Source organism: Orycteropus afer, unplaced genomic scaffold (assembly GCF_000298275.1).
Source record: "Orycteropus afer afer isolate SDZICR_OR568_19922 unplaced genomic scaffold, OryAfe1.0 scaffold00005, whole genome shotgun sequence".
Taxonomy (NCBI): domain Eukaryota; kingdom Metazoa; phylum Chordata; class Mammalia; order Tubulidentata; family Orycteropodidae; genus Orycteropus; species Orycteropus afer.
Window position 1 is genome coordinate 28516918 of NW_006921592.1, and position 19002 is coordinate 28535919.

General features: G+C 38.2%; 1 protein-coding gene across 1 annotated transcript; it reads right to left on the reverse strand.

Moving 5' to 3' along the window:
* Positions 1–1010: 1010 nt before the first annotated feature.
* On the reverse strand, positions 1011–16593 carry ZNF782 (zinc finger protein 782). Its single transcript, XM_042780638.1, has 5 exons — positions 16560–16593; positions 8441–8590; positions 2198–3029; positions 1110–2113; positions 1011–1030 (listed from the first exon to the last, which is right to left on the reverse strand). The coding sequence occupies exons 1-5, from the start codon at positions 16591–16593 to the stop codon at positions 1011–1013; spliced, it is 2040 nt and encodes a 679-aa protein (XP_042636572.1).
* Between the last annotated feature and the right edge of the window lie 2409 nt (positions 16594–19002).

Sequence of the window (19002 nt, forward strand, 5' to 3'; positions counted from 1 at the left end):
GTATGGAGGGATGGACACAGGGAAGAGGTAACTATGGGGAGGAAGTGGGAGAGGAGCTGTTGCATTGTGGTAAACTGTGGTCAATGTCATGAGACACAGTATATGTGAACCGCTGTATGGAAAGTTAATTTGCTCTGTAAACTTTTACCTGAATCACAATTAAAAAAAAAAAAATATTTTAAGGGGTTGTTTTACATTCAATGTTACGTGCGTGTACATTTAGTTTCACTCCCCATTTACTATGCCCAACCCTAATCCAGTCTGCTCCCCTCCCTGCCCAGTAACCTTCCCTCTGTGTCCCTCATAGTTATGGACTCCTGCTTGTTCTGCATTTCCTCCATGTGAATGCTGACCCTCTGGTGCCCATGGTCTATTGCTCTAAGGGATGTATTTCCACGGAGTATGTACGTGTGTCACCCTGGGTTGAGTGGTTCTGCATGTACATCTTGTTAATTATTGGGCTGAGAGCCAGCCCCTGGGAGTGAGCTTTATTCCAGGCCCAGAATGTATCCCAGGGCCATAGTATCAGGGGGTCTCACCAGACTCCATCTGACCAGTAATTCTGGTCATTATTGAGTTTTTGGATTTTGTTCCATGTTTTTCCTCCCACTCTATCCAGGATTTCCAGATTTGACCCTCTCCTGAGTGGTTGGCATTGGTAGCTGGGCACCATCTAGTTCTTCTGGTCTCCATTCATTACATTCTTGATGTGCTTTGTGATTTTTCTGATGAATGAGTTTTTATGCTGGCAAGCAGTTTTCACATAATAACTCCTCAGAGTTTTTCTGCAGTGTGAGTATTCTCAGGATTGTATTCACACGGAATGTTTCCCATATTCATTATCTTTATAGAACTTCTTTCTTGGGTGCATTTACTAATATCCAGTAAGGACTGTACTCTGGCCAAAAGACTGCCCATATGAAATGCATTTCAAGAATTTCTCTCCTATGTAAATTTTCTTGATGTTTTGTGAAGGTAGACATCTTGCAGAGGAAATACAGACATTTATTCTATTCATAAGGTTTCTCTCTTGTGTTCCCTGATATACTGTGAGGTTTGATTTCTGGCTGAGAGTTTTCTTACATTATTTATAATCATATTTTAATCCTCTATGTGGGCTTTTTGATGTTCTTTAAGGCTTGATTTCTGGCTGAAGTTTTTTCCACATTCACTACATTTGTAGGGTCTCTCCCCTGTGTGAGTTCTCTGATGTACCCTAAGGTTTGATTTTTGGCTGAAAGCTTCCCCACATTGGTTGCAATTATAGGGCTTCTCTCCTGTGTGAGTTCTCTGATGTTTTCTTAGGACCGACTTCTCACTGAAAGCTTTTCCACAGTCATTACATTTATATGGTTTCTCCCCTGTGTGAATTCTCTGATGTCCTCTGAGATTTGATTTCTGCCTGAAAGATTTTCCACATTCATTACATTTATATGGTTTCTCCCCAGTGTGAGTTCTCTGGTGCACTCTGAGGTTTGATTTCTGGCTGAAAGATTCCCCACACTGATTACATGTATAGGGTTTCTCTCCTGTATGAATTCTGTCATGTCCTCTGAGTTGTGATTTCTGACCAAAAGCTTTCCCACACTGATCACATTTATATGGTTTCTCCCCTGTGTGAGTTCTATAATGCTTTCTTAGGCCTGACTTCAGTTTGAAAGCTTTCCCACATTTATCACATTTATATGGTCTTTCCCCTGTGTGAGTTCTCTGATGATTTCTTAGGCCTGACATATGGCTGAATGATTTCTCACATGCATTACAATCAAAGGGTTTCTCCCCGGTGTGAGTTCTCTGATGTACTATGAGGATTGACTTATAGTTGAAAGCTTTCCCACATTCATTACATTCAAAGGGCTTCTCTCCTGTGTGAGTTCTCAGATGTATTCTTAGGCCTGACTTTGTACTGAAAGCTTTCTCACATCCATCACATTTATAGGGTTTCTCTCCTGTGTGAGTTCTTTGATGCTTTCTTAGGCGTGCCTTCTCACTGAAAGCCTTCCCACATTCATGACATTCATAGGGTTTCTCACCTGTGTGAGTTTTGCTATGTACAGTAAGGTATGACTTCCTAGAGCAGAACTTCCCACATTCATTACACTGATAGGGCTTTACTTTTATGGGAGTTCTCTGATGTACTCTGCAAGCTGACGGGTCACTGAATGTCTTTGTATATGTATTATAATCAGAGGATTTTTCTGTTGTGTGAGTTCTCTGATGCACTGGAAGGGTTGAATTATTGCTGAAACACTTTTCATGTTCAAAAGGTTTCATGCCTACATGAATTTTCTCACATTTTCTGAAGTTTTTCTCACATTCAAGGGTTTTTAACCTTGTTTGAGTTCTCTGATGGTCTCTAAAGTATGGTTTTTGGCTGCAAGTTATCCCTCCTGTATTAGTTCTTTGAAGTTGAATGAACCTACTGAAATTCTCATTTGCATTACATTCATATCCATTAAAGTCACAGTGACTATTTTCCTCTGTATGAATGCTCTGAGAAACAGTAAGGGTTGATTTATCACATGGGTTTTTTCTAAATTTATTGTACTTATAAAATTTCATTTTTGTGTGGGCATTCTTAGATGTAACAAGAGCAGCTTTCCCAAGGAAAGCTCCTTCACATTCATTATATTCAAAAGCTTGGCCCAAAGGCTGATTTGAAAGAGACTGAGTAAGTTCTTCCACATGACTAAAGGCTTTCATATTTTCATAATTAAAAAAATTCTCTCCAGTATTAGTATCCTTAATACTGAGGAGCCATTTCTCACATGCATTAAGTTCATCAGCCTTCTCAATTGAATATTTACAGTGTGAAGACAAGGAGCTGAGATCCTGGTAAGTAGGTCCTGCAGTGTCACATTCACAAGGCATTTTTCTTGAAGGAAAAATGGTCGTGCCCAGATTACATTGCTTTCCTGAAATGTTTTCTTGCTCTGCATGCACTGTTTTGTTGTTGAATAAAACTTGCCACAGATGTTTGCTTTGGTTTCCTGATGTCTTTTCTATAAGTTCACCATGTTGGAAGTTTTCTAAAAATGAGAAAATGAAAAATATTTTATGTTGCTTGATACACTTCTTATGGAATGAGCTTACATAGCCCCTATTATGTATTATACTCCTTGGTTTCTGATTCAGTCTCCCAACAATAAAGTAATTTCAAGTGTACATTCCCTACCTTTCTTTGTAAAAACAAACTTTCAGTAGCAGAAAACCTAAAATTAATCTACATAGGTAATTTGTAAATGTAATTATACAGTTGGGAAGAGAAGAGGATATAAAGAAAATGAACAATGAATTGAGAATGGATGCTATTTGAGAACTGGGTCTTGGATAAAGAAAAACAAGAACATGGGATGGATTTGACAAAGATGATAAGCATTAAGTAGAATGACAAGAGAAATTAATAGAGAAGAGCTTTCAAGGGTTATCAGAGACAGGGTTTAGATTAGGAAGGAACATCAGTGTACAGATTCTTACCCAGTCACATATAGATATCAATGATAGGATACTTGTCAGTTTACATGCTTCCAGTTGGATTTCTAGTTTTTTGTGTTCAATACATTAAAACCAAAATAAATGTGTAATTGTACAAATTCCTCATGTTAAGGATAGCTAATGCATCCACTTGCTAACCAAAACGTTGGTGATTTAAACCTACCAACCACTTCATGGAAGAAGGATGAGGCAGTCTCTTCCCACAGATTCACAGCCTTGGAAATCTTATGGGGCAGTGCCACTTTGTTCTGCAGGGTCGCTATGAGTCAGAATCAACTCAATGGCAGTGGGTATTTCCTCATGTTAAAAGAAATAGTCCAATAAGCATCACTTTAATTCTCTCTGTTGTGTCATTCACAGGAATATAAGTGTATAAGTGGAAGTGTAGAACTGATGGGAGTAAAGCCAATTTTCCACTTGGATTGGATTCAGTGTCCTATCCTGACTCTTGTCTCTTGGTTTATTATGTCAGGGTTGTTTAATAGTGAACCTCTCTTGATCCTCAAATCTTAACTTTCCTCCTACAATTTGCTCAGTAATCTTCCCAAAACTAATGTTGCCCCTTCCATGAGACAGAGAACTTGGTTTAAGCTTTGTCTCTGCTTTCTGAAAATGGTCCTTGTAATAGCCTGAGCAATTAAGGTGCTCTTTGTTTTCCGAAATAGCCAGGCAACACTTAAACATGTGTAAATAAGTATGGGTCTACACATGCCCCACCCTGGCAACAGTTTTCATGAAGGATGGGCATGAGGCAGTCAGTCACACTTATTCATTTTCTGGACTGATCATAACTTTGCATTAAGGCCCCAGTCATGCATATTGAGACCTCAATGATTCAGAGACATTGGATCTTGGAGCCTTCTCTTTAGGGCTTCCTGGGTTGGTGGCAATAGTCATACAAGGGAGAGGGTGTGGCATGTTCCAGGGGACAATGGAAGGCTAGTGCTGCAAGGAACTCTCCTAGACATTCCCTGATGAATTTTCTCACTTGTATGCTTTATGTTTATAACAAGTAGGCACAATGCTAAGGCATTTGACTGCTAACCAGAAGGTTGGTGGTACAAACCCACCAGCCACTCCACAGAAGGAAGACTGGGCCACCTACTTCCTGAAAGATTTACTGCCTTGGAACCTAACAAGGGTCACTATGAGTCGGAATCTACTTGATGGCAATGGGTTTAGTTTTTGGTTTAACTGTTAAGTATAGATAATAGTCTCCAAGAAGTTTGTGAGCTGTTATAGAAAATTAATGAATTTACAGGAGGCAATGACCCAGTAGGGGCTAGCAAGACAGAATCTTAACTTGTGATGATACCAGCTCTGGGTGGCTGGTGGTTAGTGAGAAGCTGCATGGGAAGTTGATGAAGGATACAATCCTTCTAGCTTGTGACCTGGTCCTAGGGGCCTCTGAAGAGGCAGGGGCTGGCTGGTCTGAAGTGCAGGAAGTTATGCAAACTCCTGAGCCTATGGCAGGAACCTGATGGCTTGGCCTCAGGTGGCCAGGGATAAGGTCTAATCTAACCCTGGGTTATTAATGTCAGACAGAGGAAGTGTCATAGAAGTGACTGGCAACCAGGAAATGATAAAGGTGCAGTTAATGACATCACTGCACCATTATCCAAACCTTAATTCTGCTTCCCATCTACTTTTCAACTTTTTTCATTTCTACTGAGTGTCAGAACCTAAGGATACTATGTTTCAGCCTGGTCCTAGAAACTTTACTAGTATCTTTTGTATTTATTGATCACAAATTTCCTATGTATATTTGATTGCTATTGCTCTGCTGCTACCTATTTCCCACACAGTAATGTCAGGTTTATATTAAAAACAATTGAAGGCCTTGAGTCCACTACCCCAAGTACCAATAGATAAAAGATTTAAGAGATGTGATCACTAACTGCATGCTCATTACTCGTTCTAACTACCATTCCACTAGTCCACCATATTTTCTGCTGTAGTCCTTGACCAATAATGGTGCATTTCCAACAATGGTTCATTTCTAACAATATCGTGTACTTACACTCTTCCTGTAAGTTATCCTGAATTCCATCTATAACACTACTTAGAATGTAGATGCTCTTCAGGGCAACACTATTTTTCCCAAAGCTTAAAACAAACAAACACAAAGGCTTTTCTCCACTAACTAAAGCACCATTTATTTTAAAATCTGAAAGTAGTTACTGCCTGTACCATTTATTATTCAAGCAATGGATACATAAGACACATGGTGTTTTAAGAAAATGAATTTATTGAAATTAGAATGCATTTAAAATTACTGGCATGTCCATGGTTATATGAGCAATAATTTCTCTCTCATGGTTATGCCTAAAATACTGGTTCACTTTTTAATCAATGGCATCTTAAATGATATAAACTATATTTGATGCAGCTTTATCTCTTCCTAAATACATTTCTCATTCTTATATACTTTCCACACCTCTGTAGCATAAATTAAATCAGTGGCCCTTAAAAAGTAGCAAACTCCAAAATTATCCAGAGAGTTCTTTCACACTATTGGTATTATATCGAACATATAAACGCATTGGGAAAAATTAAGGGTTTCAAAATAGAGAATTCTAATCTATGAACATAATATATCCCACTATTTTAGTTTTGGTTAATGACCCTCAAACTTTTCAAGAAAAATTTTGTTTCAATATATTGCATGTCTTTCATCATATTTCTTTCAAAATATTTGCACTACGATTGCTAGGTATATCTGCAAAATTAGTTCTAATATAGTGGTTTCTTTCCTTTTTTCTAGCTGAGGTTAGCTATTTAATTAAATTATTTTTATTCCAAGAACTATCTTTGACCTTATAATTTATACCATTATAGTTTTATCTTTATTACTCCTTTCGGTTTTCTTCTTATTATTATTTTTTAACTTTCCTTGTGTTTTAAAATAAGCACACAAGACTAAAAAATTTTTCTAAGAACTGTTTCATCTATAGCCCAAAGGTTCTAATATGTTTTTTCTTTTTATAATTTTCTGGATAGTGTACAATTTTGATTTACTCTTTGATCAAACAAGGTTTAGAAACACACACATACACACATATATTCATTACTAAAGTTAAGATAGAGGGATTGTAACTTTTATCATATTGTGTGCAATTTATAGTTTTTTGAATTATATTTCCTCTTTGTGGAATTTATTGATATTTCCATCAAATACTTTTATATCTCATTAAGGTCCCAATGCCATTTAAAAGGTTTATTCTTCATTTCCAGAGTACAGATTTTATACCAGTGCATATTATGATCTACTATATCTAATGTACCTTTCCTTATCTTCTTGCATTTTTTTGTTTTATGAATCTTGGTAATAATTCATTTCCTACACAGATTTTCAAAACTTTATATTTCTTTTTTGTGTGTTCTTTAGCATTATCAAAATGTCCTTCTCATCATCTATTTTTAACCAGAATTGAATTTTAAGTAGTAGTTAGATAAATAAACAGTGAATTATTCTTGTATTTATCAGCTTAACAATTCAGAATTGTATTTCAAATTTCCCAAATTAGTTTTCGGTATACTCTGACATAATCTGATAGCATTTTCTCTTACTAAGTAACTTTAGTCCACGTACATTAGTTGATATGGCAGGTATGTCTGTCTTACTTTATGTAATATAATGTATCTGCACAGTTTTTGTACAGAAAAAGTGTTAATATCCAGGTCTGAGACTGCTATGCTTATAAAGGCATGCTTGCAAAGTTATCCCTTGGCTGGCATCTGGAAATGTAGATTTTCAAAAGGTTCATAATATTATCAGAATTGGTAACAGTGGTTTGCTGTGCCTAAACTGCTTGTACGATGGGATTTATGCTAAACATCTGCTTTCCTTCCAGGAGTCTGGAATTTGGTACATGCTAGACAGAGGATGCCTATGCAACCAGTCCCTAGAAAATACACTGGGCACTGAGTCCCTAATGAGCTGCACATGTCACACATGTTGTCATTGCTGGGAAAATTAGTGTATCCTCTGGTAGCGTAGTGCCTAAGGCACCTGACTGCTAACCAGAAGGTTGGCAATTCAAACCCATCAGCCACTCCTTGGAAGGAAGACTGAGCAATCTACTTCCATAATGATACTGCCTTGGAAACCCAAGGAGGAGTCGCTATGAGTCGGGTCCAACTCGACAGCACATAGCAACAACAACATAGAACTCCACGGAGAGAGGACTTAGAACCTGGTACCTTGCTTCTTCTGGACTTGGCCCTTTCTGTCTTTTCTCTTTGCTGAGTTTGCTTCCTATCTTTTTGCTGTAATAAACCTTAGCCATGCATACATCCATGTGCTGAGTCCAGTAAGTTCTTATAGCAAATTATTACACCTTGGATGGTCCTGGGGACCACTGACACAGCTTCATTAAAAATTATTTCAGTATTAAGTCTGTCTCTGCTCTTTTAAGTGTATTTATCTTCTAATAATTAGGAAGGTTGTATTTATCTCTGGTAGTTATCATCATAATTATAGTATTGTGGGTCGGATCTGATTCCACGGCAATGGTTGTGTTTGCGTTGTAATTCCTTAGTAATCTATTTAGACAGCATTTATCAATTCTCTATTACATAATGGTAACATTACTGTTTTTTCTCTCTCCTGATCCTTTGACTGCTAATTATAGAAGCTTTAATAACCTTTCTTAGTTTTCTCTTATTGCTGTTACTATACATCCAACAAATAATATTTCAACTTAAATAATACAGATAGCGCCTATCTTTTAAAGATAAGAAAATCAACATGCTTACATTCTACCTCTTTTGTTAGATCTTGCCTTTCTACATTGTATTGTATCTATCATTTTTCAAATCCCAAAGACAAAGTCTTCTTAAAAAGAAAAAAGAGTGCTAAAAAATATTTCAAACTACCGACCTTTAGCTGATCACTCTGGATTTAATTTCCCACAAATATCTTCTGCAGTATGTAATAACTCACCTGGGGAGTTTTTGTTTATAAATTCTTCCTTTAACAATGTTGGATCTTCTCCTTGTTCCAATGTAAAGATCAGTTCTGGTTTTGTAAAGCAGGACCCTGTAAATGGGAAATAATTTAGGACCTGAGTGAGCTGCCCAGGTTTCATTGTTCCTGAAAGTGAGAGAAGATACAGCTTCAGAAGCAGTATGCTGAAAATGCCCATTTGACAGTTTTTGGAGAGAAAATATTTTATTATATTAAAAAAGGATTACTCTCCTTAAGTCAATAAATCACAAGCCAAATAACATTAAATTTGAATTAAGGTCAACATGTTTGGTTTCAAAGGGATTTCTTGGGGATGTCCATATCTGGATAGGATGGAACAATAGGAACTAATTTACTGCTACACAGTGGACATCTAGAAGACTGCATGCAATACATGAAACAACAGTTCTTAGACTTCAGACAATAGGGAATGCAGAACAAAGATTCTTGAGGATATGGAAACAAGTAAGGTGAAGCCTATGATTAACACAGCTTACTGCTGAGCGAGTTTCCAAACCATAGTGAAAAAAAAAAAAAAAAAAAGATAAGAGACCAACAAAACAGAGCCTGACAGACTTAGTAAGTTGCATAGACAGAACTGGATATTTAAGGAATTCATGGCAACTAGAGTTTGTGGGGTAAAATACCAGAGAAGAAAATAGCTGTACAGAGAGAAAGTATTTTGGAGATTTGCAGAAGGGTTTCCTTGACTCTTTAGAAGAGGACTGACTTGTGCATGCATCTAAGGAAACTACTTGAGGTTGGGGAAAGAACCCCTAGAAGGAAGTAGGCTGCAAAATAGTCCAAGCATACACAGGTGGGATGTTTTTGTTTCTACCAGTTTTGATGGAAAGATCTCCTGATACATGGGGTACTGGGTAAAATAACCAGAAGATATTGCCTGAGTTGTTGTTGTTGTTGTTATGTGTCATCAAGTCGGCCCCAACTCATAGCAACCCCTCCTTGGGTTTCTGAGGCAGTATCTCTACGGAAGTAGATGCCCAACCTTCCTTCTGAGGAGTGGCTGATTGCCTGAAGAGAGTGACCAAATTATCCCTAAACTAAAGTGCTCTTAATCCAACATCAAAACCTAAAAGAATAACTTGAAAGGATCAAAGTTATTTCAAGTAATTTAAGTGAATCTGAAAAACGGTCAAAAAATATATTTTAAAGTATAACAAAATCTAACATTCAACAATGTAAAATTCACAATATTTAGCACCCAATTAAAAAATTAAAAGGTATGAATACAAGCAAAAATATATGACTCTTAACAAGGAAAAAAGTTGAATAAGAAACAACACATGATAAAATTATCAGCCAAGGCCATTAAAATAGCCATTATTCTACATGTTCAAATAGAGAAAAATCATGAACATGGTAAGAAGACAAACAGAAATCATATATATATATGTATGATTTTCGTGTGTGTGTGTGTATATATATATATACACACACCCTGGTAGCATAGTGCCTAAGGCACTTGACTGCTAACCAGAAGGCTGGTGGTTCAAACCCACCAGCCACTCCTCTGAAGGAAGATGGGGCAATCTACTGCCTCAGAAACCCAAGGAGGGGTCGCTATGAATCGGGTCCGACTCGATGGCACATAACAACAACAACATATGTGTGTGTGTGTGTATGTATATATGTATGAAGTCCCAAAGTAAACTTGTAGATATGAAAAATACAACTTATGGAATGAGAAAACCAACCAACCAACCAACCAAGAAGAAAACATTGGAGAGGATTAGTAAGAGTTCAGATGCCATTTAAGGAATGATAAATGACATAAGACAAATTGGTGATTTTTAAGGCAGAGCAATGGAAACCATAAAATAAAACACTTAACAGAAAATAAAGTCTGGAAAAAGTAAACAGAGCATCTGTGACCTGTGGGATAATATCAAGCTGTCTAAAATATGTGTAATTAGAACTGGAAAGGAAAAAAAGAGGGATGGAAAGAAAGCTGGAGAAATAATGGCTAAAATGTTCTAATTTTAATTAAGCATATACACCCACGAATCCAAGAAGCTAATGAATGCCAAGCATAAGAAACATGAAGAAAATTACCCCATCTTACATTATAATCAACTTGTTGAAAATCAGTTTATTGCTGATAAGAGAAAATTTTAAGCAGACTCAAAAAAGACATAAGATGCACAGAGGAACAAAGATAAGAATGAAAGTATGCAAACCACCAAGTCATACTTTAGAAGCACTGAAAGGAAAAAGGTTGTTCTAGAATTCTATACCTAGAGAATACAAGATGTTTTCAGGTGTACAACAGCTGAGAGCATTTATCACCAACTAAAGTGTACTACAAGGAGCTCTGGTAGCATAGTGCCTAAGGCACTTGACTGCTAACCAGAAGGCCAGTGGTTCAAACCCACCAGCCACTCCTCGGAAGGAAGGTTGGGCAATCTACTTCTGTAATGATACTGCCTCGGAAACCCAAGGAAGGGTCACTATGAGTTGGGTCCAACTTGACGGTACACAACAACAACAAAAGTATATTACAAGAAAAATTAAAAGAAATTCTTCAGACAGCAGAAAAGAAATCATACTAGGTGGAATTCTTGACCTACACAAAGAAATAAACAACACTATAAACTGGAAACACAAGAATAAATATAAAATACATTTTTCTTATTTTAGAACTCTTTTTAAAAGATAACTGATCATTTATAAAACAACAACAGTATATTCTTGGGCTTATAACATATATAAGTAAAATATATGACAAAAATAGCACAAAAGAGGGAAGCTAGAAAACAGAAGAAAATTACTATAAGATTCTTATAACATGTATGAAATGATAAAATATTATTTGAAAATAGATTATAATAAATTAAAGATACATATTGTAAACCTTACAGCAACCACACATATACAAAAAAAGGAATTAGCTAATAAGCCAATAATGATGGAGCTAAAACATAATAGTGAAAAATACACAATTAAAGGCAGGGAAAGAAAAAAAGGAAGAACAGATGTGATAAATAGTAATAACAACAATAACAACATTATAATAAATGTCATAGCAATAACAACATTAAAATAAATGGCCCAATTATTCTGACTAAAATACAGAGATTGACACCTTGGATAAAAAAGAAGACTCAACTGTATGATGCTTACAAAAAATTGTGAACGGAAGGAAAAAGATACTATGCAAACACTAATAAAATAAAGTGTGAATGGCTATATTAAAATTAAAGTGAAGGAAGACAAGATGGTGCCCTGCTAACACATTCTGCCCAATCCCTTTATAACAGAAATCCACAAAAAATTAACTGTAAGGTACAAATAACGATCTTCTCACCAAATGAATAGATAAAGAATCAGACTGAGCACTGCATGGAAAGGGAAATGGAACAAGATTAGTGACTGGGGAGAGAGCAGAGGCTGGAACTGGTGTAATAGGGGAAAAATTGAATAGAAACATCAGACACTGAATGGGGGAGCTTCATGGAATCTACACTGCAATAGTGACACAGTGTAGACAGATTGGGAGTAATTCAGGGACATGGGGGAGCTGGGAGAGTAATGTGCAGGAAAGCAGGTCAGAGTTACAGTGGCACAGGTGGTGCTTAAGACACTTGACTGCTAACCAGAAGGCTGGCAATTCAAATCCATCAGCCACTCCTCTGAAGTAAAGGTGGGCAATCTACTTCCGTTGTGACACAGCCTTGGAAACCCAAGGAGGGGTCACTATGAGTCGGGTCCTACTCGACAGCGCATAACAACAACAATGGCAGGCAGCCATGGAGAGAAGAAGGGAATGAAAAAGGGAATCAACTCACTAACAGCAGAAGCTATTTGGGCTGGCAAAAGGCCTGTACTGGGGTCGTTGAAGAAACGGAGCTTGGAACAATCTCTTATTTCACTGAATCTGGGCAAGACCTGGACAATTGGTTGTGTACACCCAAAAAAGGAGCTCTGGTAGCATAGTGGCTAAAGCACTTGACTGCTAACCAGAGGGCTGGCGGTTCAAACCCACCAGCCACTCCTCAGAAAGAAGGATGGGCAATCCTACTTCCGTAGTGATACTGCCTCGGAAACCCAAGGAGGGGTCGTTATGAGTCGGGGCCGACTCGACGGCACACAACAACAACAACAACAACAACAACATACCCAGAAAGGTGACACATCCATGCCAAGGAACCGAGATAGGAGGGGTATACTCTGATCTAACAAATGCACACCTACCCTGTGCATAGGGTTAAATACCCTTTCTGTAGCCACACACTCAGTAAATAGAGAATCCCTGCCCTCATCAACCCCAAGTCCTGAATACCTCCAGCTCTAGCAGACTGACTTAGGGGCTGAAACTCGTCTGCTTGGTGCCTAAGGGACTGAGAACAATTTATCACACTGAACACAAGAGGCACAACTCTGCAGCCTCCTCCCTCAAAGGGGCTCACTCACACTAGGTACCTCCCACCTCTGCAATTGAAGACTGTGTTAGGGTATGATGAAAAAATGGTACCAGGGCAGCATTTTACGAGAGTATGGGCAGGAGCTGGATAAATGCTGTGTGTAACCAGAAAGGTGCCAGACCCACACCATTGAATTACAACTGGTGAGCCACACTCTCCACTCCAAAAAGTACATCTTCCCTGTGAATAGGGCAAAGCCTCTCCCCACTACTACCAAGCTGGTGGTCAAGGATGCCCTGCAGCCATCCACATCAACCTACCCCAAACAGACAGACCCAGAGGCTGCAGCCATCCCTCTGTCTGCATATGTCACTCGCTGATCCTTCTCACACTGAGCACAAGAGGCAAACATCTACAGCCTTTTCTACTGGAGAAGCCCACTCATGCCAGGCTCCTTTCACCTCCACAGTTACACACCCTGGTGGATCAGTGGTTTCTGCTGCACCTGCCTGCTCTCAGGACTGCCGGCTGACCATAATTACAAAAGCTTCTCCTTATAAGATTCCTTATTTCCTCAATATTTTACTCCTTCCTTCTTTCCCAGTATTTCTCTCTTTTTATCTGTTTATTTTTCTCTCTTCCTCTTTGTCTTCTTACATTTTGCCAATCTTTCCGATTAACCACACCCCCTTTTCTTTTTTTCCATATTTTTCTCTTTTATTTTTATTCTTTTTCCTTCCCTTCTCCTTGTATTATTTTTAAATTATCCTTTTTTCTTCTTCTTCTTGCCTCAACCAACAGGAGGAGGACACTAACACTCCACTAGTCAGCCATGTTTATGTACTTCACCAACCACATCACCCAATGGACAAGCACCACTATCAGCTCCTACACCACTGGATCAATGACCGATGGGGGACTACATCTGTTCATCCCAACTGCAGCTCCTCTTCATGTTAAACAGAGACCTGCACCCACATTCCATCAGTTATTCCATCAATCCGGAGATAGCTGGGGAGTTCCCTAATGCTGCCAAGTAAACAACCAAAGAAGCACACTTGCCCCACTCATCTGGATATATTGAAACAAAGAAAAAGAAACCCATGGTGAAACACACTAACACACACTCAAAAACAAAAGCAACAACTTCAAAATGTCTTGGTGACAACAGACAACTTCAAAGAAATAAGACAAGATAGTGGAAGCAAGTGACCAAAATAAAGAACTAGGAAATCTCCCTGAGGAAGAACAAGTAATAAAACTACCTGATAAGGAATCTGAAAGATAGACAGACAGACAGACAGATAGACAGATAGATAAAACCAAACCAAATTCACTGCTGTCAAGGTGATTTGACTCATAGTGACCCCTTCTTGTGTTTCCGAGGTGGTATCTCTATAGAACTAGATTCTCCAGCCTTCCTTCCAGGGAGTGTCTGGTGGGTTTGAAGCTCCAGCCTTCTGGTTAGCATTCAAATGCCTTAGGTACTACGCCACCAGCCACTCCCTGGAAGGAAGTTTGGGCAACTATTTCTGAAGTGATACCACTTTGGAACCCAAGAAGGGGTTGCTATGAGTTGGACCCGACTCGACGGCACTGAGGTTTTTTTTTTTTCCTTTGGTGTGTGTGTGTGTGTGTGTGTGTGTGTCCTTCAAAGAGCTCAAGGAAACCATAAACAGAAGTGAGGAAAGACTGAAAATACCTTTGAGGTATTCGGGAAATTCATACAAAAACAAAATGACAAAATAAATGTTGTGTTGTTGTTGTTATGTGCCGTCGAGTCGGACCTGACTCATAGATAGACAATTAGAAATCATACAAAAACAACTATTAGATATCCAAAAGATGAACACTAAGATTATGGAGATAGGTAACACTTTGGAAGGACAAAAGAAAAGAAATGAACTGGCTGAAGAATGCATATTTCAGTTAGAAGACAAATTATTTTTGGTACAATGACTCTGTGTATTCCTTCCATCTTCTTTTGATGCTTTCTACATCATTTGATATATTGCCCACAGAATCTTTAAATATTGCAACTTGAGGCTTAAATTTTTTCTTCAGTTCTTTCAGCTTGAGAAATGCCAGGTTTGTTCTTCCCTTTTGGCTTTCCAATTCCAGGTCTTTGCACATTTCACTATAATAATTGACTTTGTCTTCTCAAGCTGTTCTTTGCAATCTTCTGTTCAGCTCTATATTTATCTTGTCATTTCTTTCATTTGCTTTAGCTACTCTCTGTTCAAGGGCAAGTTTCAGAGTCTCTTCTGACATCTTTTCTTCCTTTCCTGTCTTTTTAATGACCTTTTGGTCTTTTCTTCCTTTCCTGTCTTTTTAATGACCTTTTGCTTTCTTCATGAATGATGTTCTTGATGTCATCCTCAAATTCTTCTGGTTTTCGATCATTGGTGTTCAATGTAACAAATATGTTCTTTTGATGACCTCTGAATTCAGGAGGGATATATTCAAGGTCATATTTTGGCTCATGTAGACTTGTTTTAATTGTCTTCAACTTCAAGTTGAACTTGCACATGAGCAGTTGATGGTCTGTTCCACAATCAGCTCTTTGCCTTGTTTTGGCTGAAGATATTGAGCTTTTCCATCACCTCTTGCCACAGATACAGTCAATCTGATTCCTGTGTACTCCATCTGGTGAAGTCCACATGTATAGCCCCCATTTGTGTTGTAGAAAAAAGGTATTTGCAATGAATAAGTCATTGTTCTTGAAAAATTCTATCATGCAACTCCAGTGTTATTTCTATCACCAAGGCCATATTTTCCAACTACTGGTGATTCTTCTGTGTTTCTAACTTTTGCATTTCAATCACCAATGATAATCAGCACATCTTGATTGCATATTTGGCCAATTTCAGACTGCAGAAGTTGGTAAAAATCTTTAATTTCCTCATCTTTGGTTTTGATGGTTGGTGCATAAATTTGAATAATAGTAGTATTAATTGGCCATCCTTGTAGATGTATGGATACTATCCTATCACTGACAGCATTGTACTTCAGGATAGATCTTGAAACATTCTTTATGATGACGAATGCCATGCCATTACTCTTAAATTTGTCATTCCTGGCATAGTACATCATATGGTTGTCTGATTGAGAATGGGCCCAAACCAGTCCATTTCAGCTAATGAATGCCTAGGATATCAATCTTTATGCATTCCATTTCATGTTTGACAACTTTCAATTTTCCTAGATTCATATTTCATACATTCCATGTTCCTATTATTAATGGATGTTTTCAGCTGTTTCTTCTCATTTTGATTTGTGCCATGTCAGAAAATGGAGGTCCCAAAAGGTCTACTTTATCTATACTATTAAGGTTGGTTCTACTCTGATGAGGTAGCTCTTTCTCAGTTATATTTTGAGTGCCTTCCGACCTAAGGGGCTTATCTTCTGGCACTGTATCAGACAGTGTTTCAGGGCCATTCATAAAGTTGTCCAGTAATATATCAGACTGTGTTTCACTGCTATTAATAAGGTTTTCTCTGGCCAATTCTTTCAGAAGTAGATAGCCTCTTCCTTCTTCCAAATCTGTCTCAGTCTGGAAGCTCTGCTGAAATCTATCTATCATGGGCAACACTGCAGGTGTTTGAAATACCGGTGGCACAGCCTCCAGCCTCACAGCAACATGCAGCCAACACAGTACGACAAACTGACAGACAAATTTGTATCCCTTAGTTGTTCCAAACCGCTCCGCTCACTTTCTCGCTTTGCCTCTACCTGCTTCGGCCGCATGCCCTGGTTTCCCGCTTCCTGCCTGGGGGCTCTCCCCTTTACCTGTTCTGGTTGTTTGCCCTTGCCTATGCCAAGAAATTTGGAAGACAGTTACCTGTCAACCTACTGGAGAGATCCATATTTGTGCCTATTCCAAAGAAAGGTGATCCATCAGAATGTGGAAATTACCAAACAACATTAATACAGCATGTAACTACAGTTCTGCTACAGATAATTATTTTAAAAAACAGTTGTAGCAGTACATTGGCAGTGAACTTCCAGATATTCAAGACAGATGGATCTTGGTTGAAAGCAGAAATTATCAGAAAGATGTTTACCTGTATTTTATTGACTATGCAAAGGCCTTTGCCTGTGTGGATCATAAAATTATGGATAACATTGTGAACAAATAATCCAAGAACTGGACAACATGAAGAAAAATATGGCACCCTGACTGGAGGAAGACTCATGAATAAATGCAGAGGGCACAACTTGTTTGCTGAAAATGAAGAGGACCTGAAGCATTCACTGCTGAAAATCAAAGACTACAAACTTCAGTATGGATTATGCTTCAATATAAAGAAGACAAAAATCCTTACAACTGGACCAATAAGCAACATCATGATCAATGGAGAAAAGGGTGAAGCTGTCAGGAATTTCATTTTACTTGGATCCACAATGAACACAATGAAGCAGCAGTCAGGAAATCAAATGATGATAAATAAATAAAATGATGCACTTCCTTGGGCAAATCTGCAAAAGACTTCTTTTAAAGTATCAAAAAGCAAAGACGTCACTTTGAAGACTAAGGTATTCCTGACTCAAGTCATGTTGTAGTTGTTGTTATGTGCCATCGAGTAGGACCTGACTCATAGCGACCCCTCCTTGGGTTGCTGAGGTGGTGTCACTATGGAAGTAGATTGCCCAACCTTCCTTCCAAGGAGTGGCTGGTGGGTTTGAACCACTAGCCTTCTGGTCATGGTATTTGCAATCACCTCATATGCATGTGACAGCTGAACAATGAGTAGGGAAGACCAAAGCAGAATTCACATATATTGGTTAAGAATATTGACTATACCATAGACTGCCAGACAAATGAACGATCTGTCTTGGAAGAAGTATAGACAGAAAGTTTCTTGGAAGCAAGAATGGCAAGACTTTGTCTCATGTCCTTCGGACAAGTTATCAGGAGGTACTAGTTCCCAGAGAAAGATATCACACTTGGTAAAGTAGAGGGTCAATGGAAAAGAGTAACACCTTCAATAAGATTGACTGACACAGTGGCTGCAACAATAGGCTTAAACATGGTAACAATTGTGAGAATGGCACAAGACCAGGTAATGCTTTGTTTGTTATCATGGGGTTGCCATGAGTTGGAACCGACTTGACATCATCTAACAACAAGAAGAACAAAACACAGTATCTTCCTTTATCTTTGAAACTTGCTGTGAATATATAATTATTTCAAAATAAAAGCTAAATAAAATGGGAAAAAAACTTCATACAGAAAGTACACATCTATATGAGCAATGACTCAAAGGAAATATAGGGGACATAGTATTTTGAAATAAATGAAAATAAAGCATATCAATATCTGTATGAAGCACCTAAAGAAATTTTAGAAAAAAACAAGGTATTTTAAGTCCTTATTTTAGAAAAGAAAAAATGTCTCAAATCATAACCTAGGCTTTTACCAAAAAAAGCAAGGGGAAAAAAGGGTGAAATGAACTAAAACTAAGTGGAAAAAAAGAAGTCACTAAAGCCAAATGCTATTGAAAACATCAATATAGGTATGCATTGCTTAACATCTGTTCAGACAGTGTCCAACTACATATACATATGTGGTTCCATAAGACTTTTTTTGGGGGGAGAGGTAGGGGAAAAGCAGCTCTCCTTTTATTTTCTCTTAATGGTTTTAAAGATTCAGGCAAGAGAGGCAGAGAACATAGCTTTGGGCATGGACTCTTGGGCTTTGTTCCATGGGCAGGTGAGAGTGGGGAGGTACTAGGGCTGGCCTGCTTCTGTTCCACTCAGGCAAGTGGAATAGCGGGCATGGATAGGCATGCTCCACTCCCTCCTTGCTATATTTCTCTTGCTGTCCTCCTGCCACTGCCCTTCTCAGTCACCAATGCTAGCCCATTCCTCCAGCCTTCTTCAGCAGTTCCAGCAGCAGCAGAAGTGACAAGGATGACCCGAACCTGGTTCCCATAAGGTTTTAATATGATGTTCATACAACATCCAAATCACATAACACTGTATTTCACAGAACATATCATGGATGTTAAGTGACACATACCTGTACATAAACATCAAGTCAGATTGATAAGAAAGTAAAACACAAATTATTAATATTGAGAATTAAAAGGGGAAAGAAATGGAATTAAACAGAAGATATCATCATACATTCTACTAAAAAGATAAGGGAAGATT

What these genes read in the sequence shown, in the direction of transcription:
- ZNF782 (XM_042780638.1), bottom strand. Translation starts at nt 16,593, where the DNA reads ATGCGGCCGAAGCAGGTAGAGGCAAAGCGAGAAA. An exon ending in TATAAACAAAAACTCCCCAG is followed by an intron (nt 3,030 to 8,440) that starts GTGAGTTATTAC and finishes TCTCATTTTTAG; the next exon opens with AAAACTTCCAACATGGTGAA. An exon ending in ACATCAAAAAGCCCACATAG is followed by an intron (nt 1,031 to 1,109) that starts AGGATTAAAATA and finishes CAGGGAACACAA; the next exon opens with GAGAGAAACCTTATGAATAG.